This window comes from Delphinapterus leucas, chromosome 7 (assembly GCF_059928025.1).
Source record: "Delphinapterus leucas isolate spDelLeu-1000000601 "Yukka" chromosome 7, BTC_Dleu_Yukka2, whole genome shotgun sequence".
NCBI lineage: Eukaryota > Metazoa > Chordata > Mammalia > Artiodactyla > Monodontidae > Delphinapterus > Delphinapterus leucas.
Window position 1 is genome coordinate 8,241,697 of NC_143135.1, and position 22,549 is coordinate 8,264,245.

General features: G+C 60.3%; 2 protein-coding genes across 6 annotated transcripts in view; one reads left to right on the forward strand and one right to left on the reverse strand.

Annotated features, from left to right (window-relative positions):
• The window catches only part of MACROD1 (mono-ADP ribosylhydrolase 1), a 152,656-nt gene extending 139,898 nt beyond the window's left edge, over positions 1-12,758 (forward strand). For 2 of the 3 annotated variants that reach the window (XM_030763747.2, XM_022591668.3), the window contains 6 exons: positions 10,714-10,830; positions 11,320-11,441; positions 11,564-11,594; positions 11,780-11,853; positions 12,222-12,303; positions 12,614-12,758. In XM_030763747.2, the coding sequence (XP_030619607.1) occupies positions 10,714-10,830; positions 11,320-11,441; positions 11,564-11,594; positions 11,780-11,853; positions 12,222-12,303; positions 12,614-12,651 (464 nt within the window). In that variant the 3' untranslated portion in view covers positions 12,652-12,758. Of the gene's footprint in view, positions 1-10,713; positions 10,831-11,319; positions 11,442-11,563; positions 11,595-11,779; positions 11,854-12,221; positions 12,304-12,390; positions 12,428-12,613 lie in introns of all 3 variants that reach the window. The other variant, XM_022591669.3, reaches the window with a different exon arrangement.
• An 886-nt stretch (positions 12,759-13,644) lies between these two features.
• On the reverse strand, positions 13,645-21,141 carry OTUB1 (OTU deubiquitinase, ubiquitin aldehyde binding 1). 3 transcript variants are annotated; one of them, XM_089914628.1, is made up of 7 exons: positions 21,026-21,141; positions 19,312-19,373; positions 19,000-19,098; positions 14,771-14,889; positions 14,440-14,524; positions 14,139-14,333; positions 13,645-13,947 (listed from the first exon to the last, which is right to left on the reverse strand). In XM_089914628.1, the coding sequence occupies exons 1-7, from the start codon at positions 21,081-21,083 to the stop codon at positions 13,807-13,809; spliced, it is 759 nt and encodes a 252-aa protein (XP_089770754.1). In that variant the 5' UTR covers positions 21,084-21,141; the 3' UTR covers positions 13,645-13,806. The 3 variants fall into 3 exon arrangements, with proteins under 3 accessions (XP_089770754.1, XP_022447378.1, XP_089770755.1); XM_022591670.3 differs by having other exon boundaries at positions 13,645-14,004; XM_089914629.1 differs by lacking the exon at positions 21,026-21,141 and adding an exon at positions 20,522-20,620 and having other exon boundaries at positions 13,645-14,004.
• Positions 21,142-22,549: the final 1,408 nt, after the last annotated feature.

Below are 22,549 nucleotides of genomic sequence, written 5' to 3' on the forward strand. Positions count from 1 at the left end.
GCCTCAGGGCCTTTGCACTGGCTCTTCCCTCTGCCCCGAATGCTCTTCCGCAGAGAGCCGTGTGGCTGCTCCCTTCACCTCCTACAAGTGTTTACTTGCGTGCCATCTACTCGGTGAGGCCCACTCTGACCCCTGGAAATTGCAGCTCCCTGCCCCTGCCCCACCTCCCCAGGCCTCTCACACTGCTCTAGTTTTTATTTTCCTCCAAGCACCTCTCTCCTAATGTGCTATGTAATTTACTTGTTGATTATGTTCATTGTTTATTGTCTGTCTCCCCACTGAGAACGATAGCTCCAGAAGGCATGACTGTATCTCCAGCACTTAGGACTGGGGCTGGTGCATACAGCCGGTGCTCAATAAATGGTTGATAAATGAATAAATGAACTACAGGCAAAGGCAGGGACGGCCTTACACGTCAAGCAAAGGACTTGATGACGAGGGCAATGGGAGCCACTGAGGCTTCAGGCAGGGCAGGGAGTGGCTCATTGATGGCCTGGTGACCTCACCCTGGGAGGTCAAAGGACAGCTGCTCTGGCCAGATTGAGGGCGAGGCCCAGTGGCGTCCCCCTAGCTCCCTTTCCTGCAGCACTGAGGGTGAGAGGAGGCTGGAGCAGGCCCCAAGTGCAGCCTGACCGACGCAGAGATGGATGGGGTGGGCCAGGACCCAGGAGGAAGTGGGCCCGGAGTCCAGCCTTTTAATGCCAGCTGAGATTTATGGAGCCGCCGCCAGTGCTCACGGGGGCTGCCACTCTGCTAATGTGATCGGAACCAGGCGGAGGTGGCAGGGAGGGGACAGGGGATAGGGAGAGGCTGGGGCTTGTGGGGGCCTGGCGCCCACCTGGGATGGGAATGGAAACAGGCGCCGGGCCCCCGGGATGTCCTCTGCTCTCACATCTGCCACCTGTACCCTCTACCGCCCCCTGGCCCATCCAGCCTTAACGCCCTGACCTGCCAGGAGGGAGGACACAGGCGGGGGCAGCCTGGGACTGGGGGGTCTGGGTCCCCATCTAACTCTGCCCGGACAGACCCTGGTCCTCCCAGGTGCCCTCTTCTCCCAAGTCCAGCCCTGCAGGGGTTCAGGCCTCTACCCACCCCCAACTTCCCATCACCACCCATTTACCTATCCAGCAACCACCCATGCCTTTAACAAGCACTGGTCCCGTTCAGCCTGCCCTGGCCACTCTGTTGAAAACTCCCCCAGCCAGCCCGGCCCTCCGTGCTGATCCTCTACCCTGCCCTGTGCCTGTCCCCGGAGCATGGACGCCCTTTCAACATGCTTGTGTTTCATGCTTATTTTTACTGCCTTTCTCCCCACTAGAACATACTCTCCCCAGGAACAGGGTTCAGGGGATTCCAAGCCCCTAGATCAGCCTTTATGGGGTGGTTAGTTGTACCCCTGTGTGCTGGGTGTGCCCTAGGAGCTGGGGACTAACAGCCTGCCCCGGGGTTCTCATACAATCCTGTTGGGGGAGGGCAGCTATCAGTTCAGAAAGGAGCTCTTAAAGGGGGGGGCTGAGGCTGGCCTGCAGGGCTTTGGTGCAGGGAACCACAGTGTTTACAGCAAGTATGTAGGGGAGTCTTCTGTCACCCTAAACTTCAGTGGGAACCCCCAGGGGCCGCTGGGGCCAAAAGGACTTAACCCAAAGGGTCCAGGGCCCCTGGGCCTGCCTCACTGGGGTTGGGCACCCACCAGGCCCTGAGGCCAAGGTAGGTGGTCTGATAACACAGTGAAGGCCCCCCACTCCCCATTCCTTCCCAGCACTCTTTCTGAGTGTGTGTGTATATGGAGCCGGGACGGACACCTGTGTCAAACCCTGGGACTCAGGACTTGACCCTGCCCTCAAAGAGATCCATTTTGGTAGAAGTCTTCCCAACAGAGGGGGCATTTGACTTGGGCCCCGAAGACTGCATAGGAGTTCGTCGGGTACAGAGGGATGGAGAGGCCCACCAGGTAGAGAGCCCAGTGTCTGCAGTGGGGAGACCTGACAGGGCTGGGGCAGCTACCTAGCCAGACCCTCAGGCCTGGGGACTGCCAGGCCCACTCCTGCTCCCGCCTCCTTCCTGGAGAGCCTTTTACTGGCTCGATAAAAAATTTTTGTGAACAAACACTCTCCTATTGTATGGTAGGAAGGGAGGCGGGCCCTAAATCAGGCTGGGAATCGACAGGGCCCTGACGCGTGTCTCTCCTGTTTATTGGGACTGAAATGTTTACTCGGCGATAAGGAGCCAGCCTTCTGGTGGAGATTTGTGCACTCTTTTTCAATTACCCCTCGTCTTTCTCTGCCACTTTCGCACTAAAGGGATAATAAATGTATCAGAGCGTTTCAATTATTCATCTAAATCATGACTGCGCCTGCCACGGCCAAGCTTTAGTGACAGATTAATTCAGGGCCGCCTTCCTCTGCTTGCAGCGGCCATCTCTGCTCCCGCCTGTCCAGAGCCCCGAGGGCCAGCCCGAGGGGTGGGCGGCTGGGGTCAGGCAGGTCCCTGGCAGGGGCAGGGCAGGATGGAGCCCCGTCCACACACAGCCACTGCCAAGGACCCTCCCTTCCGGAGGTCAGTGGGCCCACCCAAACCTGCAGGTCTGTGAGGGCACAGCCACCCTGCCCTCCTGCTTATCGGCTCTGCACGCCCTCCTCCCTATGCCCACACTGCAAGTCCATGTGTGTGTCCCTTACACTGCAGGGTCCCAGGCATCTCACACCAGGGAGAAGCCAGAGGCGGCTCGCTCCCGGCATAGCCCTCTCCTGGCACAGGGCCTTTGCACATGCTGCTCCTGTGCCCGCCCACCACACCTTCCCACCTAGTTATCTCCATGTCAGGGCAGCCCCTCCCACCAGCAGCCCCCCAACATACACACACACACACACACACACACACACACACACACGCCCACACACTGCTCTATTTACTGAGGGGCCTGCCACGTTCCTGGCACTGTCCTCAGTGCTGGGACACAGCAGACACTGCTCCTCTTGGGCCAGTATTCTGTCACCCTTGAAAACCAGACTCTTGTTTGTGTGATTAAGTACCAACTGCTCCCCATCAGGCTCCCCCACTAAGGGGCATGCACAGGGCGTCTGTCTGTCACCTCCTGGAAAACAGTAGGTGCTCAGTGGGGACCTGTTGGTGGCCCGGCCATGCCCAGGGGCGCCTCTCCCCAGCCCAGGTATCTGTGTGCATTCCTCCCCCACCCACCATGCAGGCACATGGCTCAGGCAGAACCTGCCCCCCGGGGCCCAGCCTCTCCTCTCTCCACACAGGGACCCACGAGTCTGGTGGGGGGGGCACCCTCTTTCCTCTCTCTGTCTCCGTCTGAGTCTCCCTCGCCCCCACTCGGTCTGTCTCTTGCCATCTCACTCTCGCTCCATCTCTGTCTCACTCCTCCACACGGCTCCTCCGGCACGTGCACTCTCCCCACCTCTCGCTCTCTCCTGCTCACTCACCCTCAGGATCCAGGCCTCCACTTCTGCCCAGCTCACTTGCCATCCCGCGCACCTCCACCTGGCACTATCTCCATCGCCCAGCGCCGCTGATCTGTGATTGCTTCCCGGCTCTGCCCCGATTAGCTGGGGCCTAGCACAGCAGGCAGACAGGGAGCCCCCGTGGCCCTCTCCAGGGCAGGCGGTGTGGGCCTGACCAGCCAGTCCTGAGCACGGCTCCGTGCCAGGCTGCGGCGGGTGGGTGCATGGGGCGGGTGTGGCCAGAAGTTGTCTGGGGCAGGGGGCCGTGCTGCGGCAGAGAGGGGAAGGGCATTCCTGGACAAGGGCACAGCAAAGGGCCCCAGGGGCCGTCTCAGACCACGCTCCTGCCCCACTGGCACCTTCCCACTGCGATGGTTCCTGCGGATGCAGCCCTGCCCTCCCACCTCTCCCCCTGTTGCCCTGCTGAGCCCTCTGCCTGGACCCCTCCTCCCCTGACCTCCCCAAAGCCTTTCTTCTCATCACTCAAGGGCTTTGCTCAGATGCCACCTCAGAGGCACCTCCCCAACCCTGAACCGCACCCATGCCTGCCCAGCTCCCTTCCCTCTCCTCTTGCTCTGGAGTGTGTTTCCTTCTGCTGTTTCACCGCGGTGATATTAGAGCCGCACTTCGCCTCCCTCGCCCAGGGCCTGGCGCCTGGCGGGTCCACCTCCCCACTGCCCAATGCCTGTGTCGAGGATGGTGGGGGAGGCATGCGGAGGCCGGATGTCATCTAAGGCGGAGGCTGGAGGGAGCCCCAACCTTGCTCAGCGTTGATGATTTTATTTCGTGGACTTGTGGGAGCCATGGGAGGTTTCATGAGCAGGGGAGTGACATGGTCCCCCAAGTAAAGGCCCCAGCTGAGGAGAAGGATAAGGTGCTAACAGCTGCCAGGCGTATGGAGTGCCCCCTGCCTGGTTGCCAGGGCCTTGCTGGGCTCTCCCTGCGGAATCTCACCCCCGTCATAGCACTATGGGACACACGTACCGTTAGCATCTCCATTTTGCATATGAGGAAACTGAGGCACCAAGTCCCTTGAGCTGAACCGTGCTCCCCACCCCCACCCCTCAGCCAGCCCTCCCTGGGTGGGAGAGAGAAGGGCGAGGACTCCAGCTCCGGCGCTGGGGCCCGTGCCCCGCCCCCAGCGGGCAAGATGCCTCCAAGCCCCTGCCTGCAGCTGCCAGGGGGATTTTTAATAACGGGAGTGATTTTTGCATGATGAATGAGGCGCTGCCGTTGTGTCCGTAATGAAGCCCTAATGTTTGGAAATCCCCATTTAAGGAGCTGATCTCACCCCATAATGAATTTCAGATCACATCGCGGAACTGTCGTTCATCCATCTTCTCCCTGGGGCACCCACCCGCCTTGGCCCCTTGAGGGTGGGTCCTGGCGAGGGTGGGCTCTGCATCCCGCCCCCCACAGTGGGCTGAGCCCAAGGCTAGCACAGAGCGGGGGCTGGCACGGGTGTGCTGACTGAATGAGTGGCCATGAGCGTGTAGGCAGAGGCCGTTCTGGCAATGGGGTATCGTGTGGGGCTGAGGATCCCAAGTCTCGGCCTGGGCCTGGGAGGAAAACGGAGGCCAGAGATGAAGAGGGTAGGAAGGGCCAGAGAGAAGGGGGCCCGAGGCCCTGGGCTGGGCCACTTGGCCAGGCTTTATGGCTGGGCCTGCCCTCTGCAGGTTAGGGGCCTGGGGGTGCCGCAGCTCAGGCTTCTGCCCTCTTTCAGCCCTGGCATTCGGCGTTTGTGCAGGTGGCTGGGATGGGCGGCAGTTGCTGGCTGCACCAATGTGGCTGGAGAGGGAGGGCTCTCAGGCCGGGTGCCCAGCCCCTGGGGCCTGCGGGGTGAGACGTCTAAGCGGGAGGTGGTCCCGAGGGCCCAGACCCAGGTGCCTTCCCAGGCTCGAGAGGTGCACCCCTCCCCTGGCCCCGTGGGCCTCAAGCTCACCCCTCTGCCTCCCCAGCCCTCTCTCTGCCAGGGCTTTCTGGGTGACATTTCCACCTGGCAGTGTGTCCCATCCCTTGGGCAAAGGGGACCCCAAGAGCATGAGGGAAAGAGGAGTCTTCCCCATCTGTAAAACGGGGCGACATGTGATAACGTGCAGGGCCCTTTGGTACCACCTCGCACTGAACGCTTACACCAAATGCAGAGGGAGGTGCTGTTACTGAGCTTGTACAGATGAAACTGAGGTGCAGGGAGGTGAAGTGACCCGGCGGAGGGGTGGGAGAGCCGGGGGGAGGGGGCCTTGGGTCTCTCGGGGCCAGGTCTGCTCTGCTACCAGGAGCCGTGGCCCACACAGCCCCAGCGAGCTCCTTTCAGAGGCTCTGAGACTTGGCACCCTGGGAGGGCACTGCCCAGGCCCATCCTCTCCCTCCGCTGCCCTGGGGACCCACAGGAGTCCGCAGGGCAGGGCTGGGGGCTGCCCAGGCAAGGCCTCACAACCCCCACCTGGCTGAGAGTGGCTTTGCCTCCACGAGCTTTTGTCCCTGTTCCTGTGAGATGGAGGCTGGGGAAGCAGTTCTAAGCCTCTGCTCTCCTGTAACTGTGAGATCCTGGACGAGTTGCTTAATCATTCTGGCCTTTAGTCCCCCACCGGCCCCCCGCCAGGCCACCTCTCAGCAAACCTCAGTCCTCCCCACAAACTTTCTGAGGCCAGTTCTGAGGCTCAGAGAGGTTAAGTGACTGGCCCAAAGCTACTAGCAAGCTTGTGGGCAGGATTTCTGGAAAGAGAAATCCCAGAAGGGGGCGAGCGGGGGGGCCAGACCCACAGGACAGTGGAGGGGAATGGGGGGGAGTTGGAGGGGTAGGCCCAGGGCCAGCCAGGGTCTCCTGCCCTCTGTCAGGGGCACAGCTGCCCTCCTCTCCCCCAGGCCACAGGCCTCCTTGTATTCCTGTAAATAATTAATTAGCCCCTGCTTGCTTGTTTGTTTAGCATGAGGAATGCTCCCCCTCTGAGATGCATTCATTGCTGAATAAATTTAAATATCTAATCTTCCCTTCATGAATATTACAGCACTCTAAGTAGCTGTCAAATACCCTAAGCACCTTGGCAAGGGGCCCCCACGGGAGCCTGTCTGCTTCACCTCCACGGGCTCCGAGGAGGGCCCGGCTCCAGGCCCTGCCCTCTCCCAGCGCCCTCCCGGCCCTGGACTTGCGAGGCAGGGGCTGAGTCTGTGTTGATGCTCCTGAAGGCTCAGTGCAGGGCTGTGGAGGCCACACCGATGGCAGGAGGCTGGGGTGGGCTTCCAAGCAGGGGCGGCTGGCTTCTCTGGGGGATGTGCCTGGACCAGGGCAGAGAGTCAGGGCTGGAACAGAGAGAGGGCAGACAGGGCCCCCAGACAGAAGAGATAAGGGAGGCAGGAGGACGGGGAGAGCAGGTCTCCCAAGGCAGCCTTGCTGGATCGGATGGAGACAGTTAGTGGTCAGCCTGTGGGTGCAGCTGAACAGTCGTGCAAGAGGAGGGTCCCAGACCAAAGGTCACCAAAGCAGTCCCTCTGTCGGGAGGGGGATATGTAGATGTGGGGAGGGGACAGGAGCCAGGCTGCAGGGGCCAGCAGTGAGGAGACAGCAGCCGTAGACAAAACGTCTTCCCAAAGTGTTTGGGTGAGGAGGGCAAACAGTAGACAGACAGCCAGGGTGGGAGGGAGGCTCAGGATGGGAACGGAGAGACAGGTCCTTTCATGGTCCTGGAGGAAGTAGAGCAGTCCAGCTGTGTCACCTTGGGCAAGTCTCTCACCCTCTCTGTGCCTCAATTTCTTCTTCTCTAAAGCAAGAAAAATAATAGCACAGCCAGGCTGTGAGGCCCAAATAAGACGGTGGATGTACATGGCTCAGCGCCTTGCTCACCAAGAAACTGTTGAGGGACTTCCCTGGTGGCGCAGTGGTTAAGAATCCGCCTGCCAGTGCAGGGGAAATGGGTTCAAACCCTGGTCCGGGGAGATCCCACATGCCACGGAGCAACTAAGCCCGTGTGCCACAACTACTGAGCCTGCGCTCTAGAGCCCGCGAGCCACAACTACCGAGCCCGAGGGCCACAACTACTGAAGGCCACGGGCCTAGAGCCCATGCTCTGCAACAAGAGAAGCCACCCAATGAGAAGCCCGTGAACCACAACGAAGAGTAGCCCCCACTCGCTGCAACTAGAGATAAAAGCCCACATGCAGCAACAAAGACCCAAGGCAGACAAAGATAAAAATAAGTAAATTTTTAAAAAATTTATTAAAAAAAAAAAAGAAGCTGTTGAGGCTGAAATTAAGGAGCCAGACCTAGGACCTTAAAGGTGGAGGAGCGAGGCGGAGGCTGAGGAGGGAGGCAGAGTGGCCTTCGGGCCATCGTCCAGGAGAGGAAGGGTTCAGCCCTGACCTTAGTGGAGGGACATCTGAGGAAGCCCCTACCACCCATGTGGGCTCAGTCTCCCCAGGAGAGACCTCAGGTTTTCTGCTGACTCGGAGTGAGGTGGGGGTCAAGTTGGAGCTTTGAGGGATTTTGGGTTTGTTTTTTAAACTTTTTTTGGAGTATAGTTGCTTTAGAGGGTTTTTGGATGTGGCTGACCAGGGAGGGGACCGAGGGTTAATTGGTATGAACTGGGGCACCCCCTAACCAGGCAGACCCAAGGGCCAGCTGCCCCAGGGTCAGGTGGGGAGTGGGGAGGAAGGACATTGTCTTTGGATGAGACCCCAGGAAGCCTCCTCCTTCTGGTCTCCAGGGCTCAGCTTAGCCCAAGGAAGAGCTGGGACCGGGCCTGGGGGTCAGAGCCAGGGGAGGTACAGGTCATGGTGGGAGACATGGGAAGGGGCAGCCCTTTGGGCTGGGGGCCTCCTCTGGCACTCAGGGATGGGAGAGCCACAGGCTGCTGTGTGGACAGGGAGTGGGGGCAGGAGGGGGCCTGGCTGCTGAAACCCTGAGTGCCAGGGCCAGTCTGGGCGCTGGCTTCTTGGGGGAAGGGTGAGCAGGGGTGGAACCCCAGGCCTGTCCCTCAGCTCTGCTTTGGGAGAACTGCTCCCTGGGCACCTGCACACGGCCCCGGCCCTGTTCTGCATGCTGCTCGGGGGACTCCAGCCCGGGGGCTCTGCCAGCGCCAATTCCTCCCTCCTCCTACCCCCTCATGCCCCCAGGTCAGCCCAAAGGCTTGGCTGCAGGCCTGTCCACTTCTGCAGGAAACAATAAGTCCCTCAAACACAGATCTCGCTGAGCGCCACTTTCACACAGCCCCCACAGTGGGCCAAGGTTGCCTGCAGGGTGGACAGCACGGGGAGATGGCAGGCAACCAGGTGGCAAGTGGATGAGACCACTGGGGCAGGGCTGGGAGGTCCCCAGGTGAGCCGGCTCCGGCAGGTCCCTGTGCTAACCCCGTACGCCCTGGACGCTACTTCCCACCCCGCTCCCTGGTATACACGTTGGGCACTCGCCCATACAGTCTCACTGACCTAGTAATAGCCAACACTGGCGTCGCCTTCACTCATGCCTTAAGCACGTTACAGGAATTAACTTAATCCTTCCAATACTCCTATGAGGTGGGTACTACTATTATCCCATTTTACAGATGGGGCAGTCGAGGTCCAGAGAGGTTAAGTGCCCTGGGTCACACAAATGTGACTGGCAGAGCTGGCATCTGAACCCAGGCTGCGCAGCTCCACAGCCCCTGCTGTGGCACACCGTGCTGGGTGGGTCGCCTGGCACCCCCACCCGGGACAGACACACTGCACGTGGACGCTGTACACCCACTGTGCCACACCTTGGACACACAGCCCAGGGCCCCACTCTCTGCCCCCTCCCATTGGGTGCCGCCATCCTCATCTCTGCCCAAGAGGAGGAGGTGGGGGACCCAGTCCCAGATTCCCTCCCCAGGTTCCCCCCAACTCCTCTACCCCACCTGCCCACCCCCACTCCTGGGACGCTCTGGGAAATCGCCTGGTGCCATCCCTGAGTGAAGTCGCAAAATTAGGTTTAATTGGCCTCACAGGGCATAAAAGAAAACAGAAGAAAAGGGGGTGGTCCAGTTGGTGTCCCTGGTCCTGTGCCAAGATGTTGAGGGTGGGGCTGTGATGAAGGAGCTAGGGCCTCAGTTTGCGCATCTGTAAAATGAGGGAATGATAGTCCTTTCCTGCTGCAGAGCATTGAGCTCCGTGTCCAAGAAGCCCCTGACACAGGCCTAGGGTGCAATCGGAGCTGGGGACCTGCCAGAGGTGGGTCATGTTCTCCTGGCCAGGATGTTAACGCCTCCCCTGAGGCCGGGGGGGGGGGGGCGGGGGGCGGCGCGGTCACTGTGCCTAATTATCAGATGAGGCAGTGGACGATCTGGGAGCGGGAAAAGGGCTTAACAAGGTGCAGCAGGGCCAATGAGGGACAAGGCCAAACCCCGCCTGTCCCCCGGCGCCGCGGGAGAGAGCGAGGTCGGACAGGAGAAGAGTCTCTTAGGCCTGCGCCCAAGTTGTTTATCGGGGTCCAGGTCCCCAAGGTCGCTAGCGAAGCCCCAGAGCCGCCCTCGGATAAACAAGCGCAGGCCCGTTCCCAATTAAGCCGGATGCACTAACGATGCGGCTCGTTAACGAGCTGGGGTGCACTCCCGGAGACACCTGCGCGGCCCGGATCACCTTCCCCGCGTGGCGCAGGAAAGGAGCTGGAAGACCTAGCTCAAGGCCGGGATCGGATCTGCCTCTTGTAACTAGGTGGCCTCAGTTTCCGCGTCTGTAAAGTGGGTCTTAGAGTTTGTAAAGTAGGTCCGAGGGGCCTCGCCTTGAGAGGTCGACCTTGGGACTCTGGGCTCCTGGCGCGGAGGCGGCGACTGGTAGCGGGCCCCGCGGCGCGTCCGGGCCGGAGCCGGGAAGGCGGACTTACCCCTAGCCCGGCTCGGGCTGCCGTTCCTGCTGTCCCGGACCCTGCCTCCCGGAGCCACCTCGGCCCGGAGAGACCCCAACCCCTCCCGCGTCCCTGCCGAGAGCCCAGGAAAGAGCAGGGCGGGCCGGGCGCGCCCCCTGCCGGCCGGTCTGCGCCGGCTCCCGCCGGGGCCCGCTTTGGCCCCTGTCTCCGCCTCGATTTCCCTAGACGTGAAACAAGTGTGGGACCAGGGGTGGGGGTAGGGGGTGGAGGGGTGAGGGAGTGTCTGGAGGCCGCGGGAGAAAGGCGAGGTGCCCTGTGAGTCCCAGCACAGCCAGGGGATCGGGAGTATTCGGTCTGTGGGCCTCGGCCTTCTCTGTAAAACGGGCTCAGGCGTGCGGCGGGGGACCCCAAGGCTCACTGCCCCGTCCCCTGCAGTGGACGGCTGCATCCACCGGGCCGCCGGACCCCTCCTCACCGACGAGTGCAGGACCCTTCAGAGCTGCGAGACCGGCAAGGCCAAGATCACCTGCGGCTACCGGCTGCCGGCCAAGTGTGAGTCCCCGACACTCCCACCCCGGTGGGGCGCAGACTGGGCGCCTGTGTGAGTGCTGTAACTGGGGGTTAGGGGTGCACCCTCCACAGAATTGCTGGAGGCCTCCTCCGGGGCACTTCTGAAGTGCCAGGACCTGGCCCCTCCTCGCCTTCCCCAGGAAGCCGGTGGCGGGAGGGGATGCGTGGAGGCTGGGGAGGGGCCAGGACTTGGAGGGTAAGAGCTAAGGAGGCAACGCCCCATTGCCTCAGCCGGCTGCCTACAGATGTGGGGAGGGGCTCAGCGTGGGCCTGCCTGTGTCTGTGGAAGCGTGAACTGAGGCTCGAGGGTACACCTGTGTGCCGACCTGGGTGGGGCCCTTCCCCGGGGAGCCTCAGAACTTGGGGAGGAGGGGGCTTGTTTCCTGTCCGCTCCAGGGCCCAGGCCGGCAGGAGGGAAAGCCGAGGGCCGCACGGAGCCCCCGGCCGGTCTGATCTCGTCGCCTCCCACAGATGTCATCCACACGGTGGGACCCATCGCCCACGGAGAGCCCAGCGCCAGCCAGGCTGCCGAGCTCCGCAGCTGCTACTTGAGCAGCCTCGACCTGCTGCTGGAGCACCGGCTCCGCTCGGTGGTGAGGGGCGCCAGGCGGCGGGGGCGGGGGCGACGTGAAGCCGGGGGCGGGGCACGGCCTGGCGGGAGGCGGAGCGGAGAGTGACGCGGTCCCCAATCTCTTCTCACCCCCCCCCACCCTAGGCGTTCCCCTGTATCTCCACAGGAGTGTTTGGTGAGTGGGGTCTAGAGGAGGAAGGGCGTGGGTGGGCAGCGGGTGGGCCCAGACGCAGGGAGGGGCCCGGGAGGGCGGGCCAGGGGGAGGGGCCCGGTACGGGGGTGGGTGGGAGCCGAGGCGAAGCGGCGAGGGACGGGTGGGAGCTTGGGACTCACTGCCGCCCCACCGGCCCCGGTCCGCAGGCTACCCCAACGAGGCGGCGGCCGAGGTAGTGCTGATCACGTTGCGCGAGTGGCTGGAGCAGCACAAGGACAAGGTGAGGCCTGGGCCCAGCCAAGAGGACCAGAGGGGGGTGGGTGGCGGGGCGCACCCCGGCCCCGCTGACCAGCCCCACCAGCCACGTACAGAGTGCTGGGCACATGGGGTTCAGGCCTTGCCACTGCTCTCTGCGTCCCCTCTCCTTTCCTCGGGGCTGTTTCCTCCCCGGCAACCAGGGCGCAGGGTAGTGCGAGAAGGCAATAGCACACCACACCATGAGCCCCTTCTGCAGCCTGAGCTCTAAACTCAGGTCGAAGAGCGCCCGAAGCGCGAGGCAGGTGCAAACCTGCTGGGGCAGGGCGGTGTTAAGACCGGGGAGCCGGGGTGTGGGCGGTTTCCGCCCAGGCTGAACAGGCCCTGGCGCAGGTGGACCGGCTCATCATATGCGTGTTCCTGGAGAAGGACGAAAACATCTACCGGCAACGCTTCCCCCACTACTTCCCTGTCGGTATGTACCCCGTGGTGCGCGCCCCGGCCAGCCCCCGCCCCGCCCCCATCCACCCCGGGCGGGTTCTCACCGTCCTCTGCCTTCCAGCGTGATGGCAGCGCGCCGCCTACCCTGACCAGGACTGGTAAGCAGGGCCTGGCCCTCCGTGTGGCTGCCCACTAACCTCGTGCCCACTAACACACCCGCTCACCCCGCGCTCCACTCACCCCGCGCTCCACTCACCCCCACGCAGGGAAGCCAGGGAGGCAAGCCTGGGAAGCTAGGGGAGGCCCACAGCCCACATGCTCTGACCTACTGGCTTTGCCCACAGACTCGTCTGGGCCTACTGGACCGCGCTCCCAGCTCTAAGAAGTCGCGGAAGCCTGCAGCAGGGCCTGGCTTGGCCACCCTATTCTTTCCCTCCGCCCCCTGCCCCCTCAGCAGCCTCTATTCTAATAAAGACCACTACTGTTGCAGCTCCTACTGTCCCTGCCCTGGCTGGGGGCGGGTGAGGGAAGCAGCCCAGGTGTGGACAGGTGCTTTGGCTTAAAGGGGCTGGCGAGAGCTCTTGGTGAGCTAGGCAGGTGGAGGCACTGGCTGGACAGCAGAGGTGGGCAGCAGCACTTCACATTTATTGAGGGCCTGCCCCCAAGGAGCTCACAGCCTGGGGGCCGAGACCCCACATGTGCCGGGGGAAAGAGAAGTGGTGAAGGCAAAAAGGAAGGCGATGCAGACACCGCGGCCCAAGCAGTGGGGGTGCAAAGCAGGCACAGGCAGCAGGCCAAGGGGAGGGGTGGGAAGAGAATGGTGGCCTGGCGAGCCCCACTAGGCCTGGGCATGGAGGACCAAGCACAGGCTTGAGGACTGCCCCTCCCCTGCCTGGTTGGCACCACCTGGGGTGCTCTGGGGCGCCCCCGCTCCTCCACCTGCCCTGAGCCAGGCCCCACCATCACGCCGGCCCTCTCCACCCGGGACTCCTCCACCATGCAGACCCCTGATGGAGGGCAGGCAACCCAGGCCCTGGCCAGGACAGCAGGGTGGAGGCAGGGCCTATGAGGGAGCAGCTTGAAGCTTTGGTGGTCCTGGGTCCCTGGGAAAGTCTCTGAGGAACTTCCACATCCCCATGGAAGCCCCTGGCCAGCTAAAGAGGGAAGGGGCAGAGGCCTCAAGGGAAGGAAGCAGAACCCCAATAAGCAGGAGGGATCCCCAAGAGGCCTAGCCCCCTCAAAACTGCTCCTGGCAGGGAATATTGGGGGTGGACAGGTGGAAGGCTGAGAGGAACCCACCTGAGGGGAAGGGGGGCAGCCAGACACAGAGCAGCCAGGTGGGCAGCAGCAGAGCAGGGACACGCACACACGTGGCTCACCACCAGCGTCCCCTTTAATAAAACACGGAAGGTCGTATGACAGGGAAGGGGGTGGGGGAGTGAAGTATGACCATTTACAACCACAAAAAAACCTCTGTACATGTCTAGCGCCTGGCAGAGGGGAGGGCAGGCAGGGCAGTGGCAGGCCGGGGCCGGCCCTATTTGTAGAGGATATCGTAGTGTCCAGGCCGGTAGAGAAGGTAGACCTTGGGCTCGGAGCCCTCGGGGAAGATGTGGGGGTTGGTGGTGCCGCCCTCGCCGCGGTCCATGTACTCCACCTGGATGGAGACGCTGAGCGCCTGGGCCAGAGCGATGATGTGGATGTGGTCGCTCTCCTTGCACATGGGCTCCACCTCCTGAGGCACAGGGGTGGCTCAGCCCGCGTCTCGGCGCCCCTCCCCCATCCCCCCCACCCCGGCCCCGGGGCTCCCCACCCGAGGCACAAGAGAAAAGAAGAGCCCAAGTCTGAGGAGTGGGGAGGGGGCAGCACCTGCTGGCAGAACTCCTTGACGGTCCGGCCACCCTCGATGAAGTGCTCAAAGAACTTGCTCTCACGCTGCAGGTAGCCCGAGGTGAGCAGCCGCAGGTAGACCACCAGGTAGTCCGAGGTGCTCTGGTCATTGAAGGAGGCCAGCAGGTCGGCCACTGAGGTCTGCTTCTCCACCTGCTCGATCAGGTCCATGAACTGCCACCCGAGGGGGACAGAGGGCAAGATGAGGGAGGAGATGGGTCAACCCTGCCACAGCCAGGCCACCCCCCTCCACTCCGGCTGACCGGGTGACCGGGCTCACCGTGTTATGGAAATCCTCAATTGTGAACTCAGTGAAGCCCTGGGACACCAGGTCCTCTTTGCTCTTGGCGGACACGGCCTTGAACCTGTGGATGGAAGGGAAAAAGAGGCTGGCATGAGCTCCTAGGCCAGCAGAGCAGGGGCCCAGAGAGACCAGCCCAGGGGTGGGGGACTGGCCACTGACGGAAGCCCCAAGCAGAGGCCCAGCCCGTCATTGGGCCTCAGGTGGAAGCACACCTCCCAGTCATCAAGAGGGAGGAGGGGGCCCACAAGCCCTTCACGGAACCCTCCCCTACCTGCTTCCATTGTGCCCAAGTGGCCACCCTCCTCACCGCTGCAATTCCTTCCTGTCATCCAGCAGCGCCTCCAAGTGGGAGAATCCGAAAGCTCGATAGAAGCAGTTTCCATCAGGCCTGGTCTTGCGGATGTATGAGTACTTTTTGTGGAGGTCCTGCGGAGAGGCAGCCCCCAGCCCACCCCGCACCCGTCAACATCAGGCCAGAACCATGGCGGGCCAAGGAAACCCCCCCAAGAAAGGTCACACCAGAGCGGGTGGCAACTGAGCTCCAAGTAGCCACCTGGCAGCCTTGGCTGCTGACTCTGGGGTGGGGGCTCACTTAGCAACCCACTGCCAGGAGCCCCCAAAGCCCCAGGAAACTGAGTTATGGACACACTGGGTGCACGGGTCACCGAAGTGGTCACCAGCCAATGGGTATGCCACGCTGCTGGGCCCGAAGGGCTGCTGTTTCATAAAAACAGGCAAGAGAATGGGTCCCTGACCGACACAGCTTTTCCAATGAACAGTCTTTCAAACCCTGAGAGCTCCAGGGCAAGCAAGTTAGGGTATGGGGCGTAGCGCCACACCTGAGGCCCCTACCACACAGCCCCAGGGTGGGAAACGGCCTCCCTCACCCCCGTCTAGTCTCCACCCGCCCGCTCACAGGTCCTGGTTTGCTCTTTTGCAGTTTCCGCCTCAGCTCAATGGAACTTCTTCCGCCTGCTGAACCTCCCCTATGAGCGGGGTGTGTGTGCGTCTGGCCCTCAGTGCTGTCTGGCAAGCAGGTCTCACTCCCCCGGCCTGTGCCCCTCCCCTTCTCCTATCTCATACCTTCTCCGTTCTCCTGAAGCCCCCCCCAGTCACCTTCCCGATGACCCTGCTTCCTCTCCGACTGAGGCCCCTCGGCCCCCGCAGCACACCCACCCACGGCCTCTCTCTCTATCCTCGGAGGGTCTGAGGCGGCCACCAGAGCCGCCCCTCTCTTGGATTCTCCTCCCGCATCATCAATTTCTCTCTCCCGACACGTTTAGACCCATCAGCATATAAACCCAAGACCAGTTCTCCCTTCGAAAAAAACGCTCTGCTTCCCGTGAATTCCTTTCCAGCTACCACCCAATTTCTCTGCTTTCCTGTAGGGCTTCTAGTGAAGCCATCTGTGCCCACTGTCTCCATTTCTCTTCTGCTGTGAACTCCATCCCAGCAGGCTTTTACTCTAGTGAAGGTCACGGATGGCCTCCTAAGCCCTAAGGTCAAACCCACTCCTCCCCAGACCAGCCGGTGATGCACCCACCCCACTTGCATCCTCCCTTCACGTGCTGCCGGGCCCACCCTCTCCATGTCCTCCAACCTCACCGCTGCCCCTCCTCATCTAACCTGTGGTGGTCACGGGGCCACCAAACCACAGCGCACCCTTCCTCAAGAGCCCACGTGTCACCTGCCAGAAGACAACCACGCCACAGGCCATCCACAGCCCCTGCCATGTGAACAGCACAACCTGCTCAGGCCTGGGGCAGCTTCCGCGTCAGCTCTACTCGCTCTCCTGACCTCACGGCTCATGGGATTTAAACGTACCTCTTCACCCGCCCCCTTCTTGGCCCCCAACTCCAACTTCAACTCACACCCAACTGCCTCGCCTCCACCGCCTCAGACCGACCCAGCCAACAGGCAGCTCCTGACCTCCTCCCGGCCTCCCCTCAACTGCCCGCCCTCCACCTTTCAGCTGCGGAGCCAAAACCTCCCAGCCACTGCTGACTCCACCCTCACACCCCATCCAACCCAGCAGCAGACCCTTTCGGCTGTGCCTGCATCCAACCGCTACTCACCTGGGCCACTCAGCCGCCCTGGCCGTCTCTCCATCTCCAGCCAGTTTTATTGCACAAGCCTCCGCACAGGTCTCCCTGCCTCCACCTCACTGCTCAGTCTATCCCCACCCAGGCCACCATCGACCAGAGAAACTCATTAAATACTCAGCTCCCTCCGAGTCCTTTCTCGGCTCCATCCCCCACATCTCCTACCTGCTCTGCTCCAGCTACACTGGCCCCCACCCAGCTCTGCCCAGCCAGCCACACCAGCTTGCTCCCTTGCCTCTCAGTTCATTACTCACACACCCCCATATTTAAAACCACAAACCCGGGGACTTCCCTGGTGGCGCAGCGCTTAAGAATCCGCCTGCCAATGCAGGCGACGTGGGTTCAAGCCCTGGTCCGGGAAGCTCCCACATGCCGCGGAGCAACTAAGCCCACCCGTGAGCCACAACTACTGAGCCCAAGCCCACAACTACTGAAGCTCACGTGCCTAGAGCCCACGCTCTGCAACAAGAGAAGCCAACACAATGAGAAGCAAACGTACTGCAACAAAGAATAGCCCCCACTTGCAGCAACTAGAGAAAGCTTGCGCACAGCAACAAAGACCCAACACGGCAATAAATAAATAAATAAATAAGTTTATAAAAAATAAAAATAAACAAAATAAAACCACAAACCCTCCCACTCCTGATCTCCTCGTCCCGCTTCACTTTTCTCCACAGCACCTACCACCTCTGACATACATTAGGGTTACCTCTCATTTAATGGCTGTTTTTCCCCTACGAACCATCGCCTTGGGGGCGGGAGTTGACAGCTGTAGTCATCAGTCTATCTCCAGCACGTAAAGCGGTGCCTGGCCCACAGTACGTGCTCAGAAATGTTAAATGAACGGGCAAAATGTGTGCAAAGAGCCCAAATCACTGCCGCTACCAGAATAGCGACCAGAATCATCCTGGGCACTTACTCTTTGCCAGGCCCTTTGCGGCGGGCTAGTACCCATCCTCCTCCTCCTCCCAGGGTGCTGCCCAAGATCACACAGAAGGCGTGAAGCCAGGACTCAAACCCAGGTCTACTGGGCCCCAGAGCCCGTGCTTTCCTCTCTCTACAGGCCTCTCGGGTAAACCATAAACAGCCTGAGCAAGGAGTCAGAGGAGATCACAGGCCACACAGAGCGGATCTGTGTGCACTGTTTGGCCCCCACATTTTAAATCTGAACAAGCTGCCAACTATTAGGAGCCTGGAGATTTTACAACAAAATAACCTCTGGCTTGTCTTGGAAGCACCGATGGAGTGACAGGCATGGACACTCCCATCTGCCCCATGAGCTTCTACTGCCTGCTACTGGCTGACCCGGCCACCTTCAATCACCTGGGTTGCCTGACTGGCCCCTGAAATGGCTAACCCCAAAGGTCCCTCCGTTCAGGTGGAAGGTTCTAAGCATCTCTGATCTTTGGGGGAGAGTGGGAAGGAGTAATATTTACTAAACCTGGGACATCCCTGGTGGTGCAGTGGTTAAGAACCCGCCTGCCAATGCAGGGGACACGGGTTCCAGCCCTGGTCCAGGAAGATCCCACATGCCACGGAGCAACTAAAGCCCGTGCGCCACAACTACTGAGCCTGCGCTCTAGAGCCCGCGAGCCACAACTACTGAGTCCGCATGCCACAACTACTGAAGCCCGCCTGCCTAGAGCCCACGCTCCGCAACAAGAGAAGCCACCGCAATGAGAAGCCCACGCACCGCAACGAAGAGTAGCCCCCGTCCGCCGCAACTAGAGAAAGCCTGTGCGCAGCAACGAAGATCCAACGCAGCCCAAAATAAATAAATAAGTAAATAAAATTTAAAAATAAAAAATACTAAACCCTTAGGCTGTGCCGATTAGACAGTTTACACATACTGTCGCGTTTCAAACTCCCAGCTCAAAGAGAAGGAAGTGAGTGGTTAAAGGACTTACCTGTTGGTAAGTGATGCAGCAGGGCCTTGCACAAAGGTCTGTAGGCCCCTTTTCCCCACTGCTGCCTACCTCTCCACACATCCCAGAAGCAGGATGCAGGACTGTGTCCCCGCTGCCACCCTCGTCCCGCAGCCGGCCCCAGCCCTCTCGGCCCCACTGCGAGCACTGAAAGCGTCAGCTCCCCGCAGCCTGCACCAGGCCCCACAGGCATCACCTCCCTCAACCTCACAACCACCCTGTAGGCAGATGCTTTCATCATCCTGATTCCACAGATGAAGACCCCACAACTCAGAAACCGCACGCTCAGAGACATCGAAGGAGCAGCTGAGGACACAGCTGCTGTGTGGCAGTCAGGATTTGAATCGAGGTCTTTTTGCCTCCAGAGTCTGCATGCTTATGAACCAGAGGGCTCCCCCAACATCCTACCCTCTCTGAGGCCAGACCCAGCGAGGAACAGGTCTAAAGCAGGCACGCTCCCGCCCTGTCCCTACCCGAGAGCTCTCCCTGCCCCCCAGCCAGGCTCCCACCTTGATCTTCTGTTGATAGATGCTGTCATCCTCAGCATACTCTTTGTATAGGACAGAGAGCTCCAGCCGCTCCGAGACCAGAGGGTTCTGCACAGCGATCTGCAGAGGGCAGGAGACCCATCACGCGCTGACAGGTGAACGGAGTGACCCCCACCTATCAGCCACAGCACCTACATGAGAGCTGCTGAGGCCGGCGGCACAGTGACCACCGCCCCCATAAAGGTATCTAGTACCCAGCTCAGCCTGCAGAGGAGGGGGCTCAGGTCCACCCTATGCATCCCCAAAGTAGGGCCGCTGGCCACAGCCCCTCACCTCTTGCTGAATTCGGTCCTGCTGAGCCATGATGGCTTCATCGTAGGCAAGACAGTTGACGCCTGGAAGAAGGAAGAAGGCCAAGGATTACGGTGGGCCCTGGCTATCCCCACTCCAGGCAGCCTGGGCGGAGGACAAGAGCAGGCGAGGAAAGCAGACTTGGAATCTGGAAGCCTGTGTCACACCCTGCTCCACCCCAACTGTGTGATCTTGGCAAAGTCCCTTCCCTTCCTGGGCCTTAGTTTTCTCATCTTTAAAGTGAGGAGGCCAAGGTGATGACCCCCAAGGTACACTCTTAAAGCTCTAACAAACCCTTTCCCTGCCTTCTAACATCACTTCCCAGCAGCCCGGGAATGCTCTGGGGCCAGGCAGGGTCTCCTGAGGAAAGAAAGATAAGGAGGCAGAGCCTCGGGCTGGATGAGAGCTTCCTGTGAGCCTGCACTTTGCTCAATCACACCCTTCCTCCACCTGCCATCCTGGGTATTCTTAATGGTGCCCATTTTACAGATAAACAAATGCAGACCGGTGAAGAAATCTGCCCAAGGTCTAAGACCTGTGGTCAAACCCAGGTTTGTCTAATTTCAAAGCCTGCACTCTTCACCACAAAAACCCTCCTCTGCTACCTCACTGCAGAGGCTTATCCTCAGCTGTGAATGGGGACTAATACCACCATCTTCCCCCTTCACTGAAGTGTCATGAGGAGGTGCTACCTTAGAGGCACAGTGTTAAATGCTCATCAGTGAGTTGGGCAGGTCCACCCTGTGGGCCCCGCTCTGAGCAGCCACTGGTGAGGAGCCAGGAGATCTGAATCCTGGCCCTGGCTCTTTCTTAACTTACATGATCCTGAACAAGTCCATTCTAGGAGGCTGGGTCTCCGAAAGCTCAGTCCCTCGAGTGTGCGATTAGAATGGGAGGTGGGTGCTGAATGATTTTTAAGGCCAATCCTTCTGAGCTTGAGCATCCCGGATCCTCAGCTGGGCCTCCACCCATCCCCTATGCTGCCCCGCAACAGGGCCGTCCCTCCCACCCTAGTGACCTACTCAGTCCCCGCGTCTAACTCAGGGGTGAAAAGAAGAGGGTGGGATCGTTCTGAAAGGTCCAACTCTTCAGGGGTCTAAGAAAACAATGCCTAGACAGGCGGAAAGAGGCTGCAAAGCCAGAAGAGGGGGCTCTACCGGAAACGAAGGCTGCTGCCCTCAGGGGCACACACCTGCGGCCGCTCACAACCCCGGGCCGCCCGCAGCATCCCCAGCGGCCCACCCAGTCCTTTGTGCTCCGCAGCCCGGCGTAATTCGACGCCCCTCCGGGCTCGGTCTGCTCTGGAGAAGGCGGACAGCCGGGCCCGGAGGACGCCCGGGGCTGACTGCGAGGACCGGGGCGGGAGAGCTGGGGACCCGGGAGCCCGGCGCCCGGCCCCGGCACGGAGGGGGCTGGGCGCTGGGCGGGGCGGCCTAGGCCCCGCCCCGGGAGCGAGCGAGGGAGAAGAGCCGAGGCCGTGGGCCCGCCCAGCTCGCTCGCCCGCCCGCCCGCCCGCCGGGCCGGGGGTCGCGACAGAGGCTCCTTCCATTGTGAGGGGGAGGGGGGGAGGTGGCGGAGGAAGGGGCCGTCCGCGCGCTTCGCCACCGGCCGCCCCACCCCTGGCCTCTCCTCGGGAACCGGCCATCCAGCATCGCCCCCGCTAGCCCAGGCCGGACGGCCCTCCCCCGGTCGGTACCTTCCGAGTCGCTGCCAAGCGGCTCCTGCTTCTGCTGCTGAGGTTCCTCCGCCGCCATCTTTAAACAGCGCCGCACTGCCGACCGCTTCCGGGTTACCAGTTGCCCTACTCCCGGAAGAGAGCCCCTCCTCGTGGCCCCTCCTTGGTAACGCCCCTAGCAACGGAATACCCTCGGGCGCCGTCACCTGAGGGGCGCACACAGTCCGGTGGGGCCGCCGCGGAAGTAGGTTAAAGGAAAGGTAGTCCCCACCCACCGTCCACCCGCACACTCGCTCGGCTCCATCTTTCCAGGCTCCCAAGGTGCCGGGTGGTGATAAGAGTCTCCTGGGGCCACTTCAGTTTTCTTTTCACTGGAGTTTGAAGCGCGGATTGTGTTATTGAGATAAGCAGGAAGATGAAATTAAAATCACGCAAGGCAACATTCCTGCTGCGGGCTCCAGAACTCGTGGCAGGCGATTGAGGATCACCTGGTGGAGAAGACCAGGAACCGTGCTAATATCAGAGCCCTGGGCTTCACCGCCCCTCTCCACCGAGCCCCGGTTCTGAGCGGGCTTTGGTGTCCCGCTTACGACAGGGAGAACATGTCCCTTGGGGTCAAGGACCTAACTTTGGACTCCTTGCCCTTCTGATTATGAGAAAATCAGGGTGTTTGGTTTTTTGGGTGTTTTAAAGAAAGGAGTTGATAAGAATGGAAAACAGATTAGTGGTTGCCAAGGGCTAGGGAGGAGTAGGGGGCAGCAGGGAGGTGGGTGTGATTGTAAAAAGGAAATAGGAGAGAATCCTTGTGGAGATGGAAATGTTCTTTATCTTGATTATATATAAGTATCCTGGAATATTCTGTACTATAGTTTCAAATGCAAGATGTTACCCAGAGGGGAAAAGCGGGTAAAAGGTAGACAGGATCTTTCTGTGTATTCTATTAAAATTGTCTGTGAATTATCTAAAACTAAAACTTAAAAAGTAGCAAGGCTTGGATGCTAAAGATGCTGTTATTTAGAGAGGTTACAGTCTGGGGCTCTGGTTGTCAGCTTCTCACTATGGAGGGCCTTTTTTCATGAAGTGATGGTGGTCTGTAGCACTTGAGAAGGCCGTGCCAGAGCTCCAATCAAATCCCTCGGTTCGTGACAATACAGGAGCAGAATGTGATCTAATGTCTTTATCAGCTACATCCAGCCCTGGAGCAGGGGCATTTGGTGCCCAGGCTCACCACACAGCCCACAGTGGCTCTCTCACAGCAACGCTACAAATGCCAAGTCTGTGTCCCAGCCGCATTGCAAATTATTATTTATTGGGTCACTGAGCCTTGGGGTTGCTCTAAACTCAAGGAAGAAAAGGGCCACCCTGTTTGGATTCCATGCCTACCAAAGTGTTCATTCCTTTTCCCAATTTTAACAATGCAATCTGTAACTGCCAATCAGATCTTCAGTCAGTAGCACTGGTATTACCAAATGAGCTAAGATAGTTGATGACAAAAACTTGATTTCTATTTAGCTTTACAAAATCTTGAAAATAACTATAAGACAA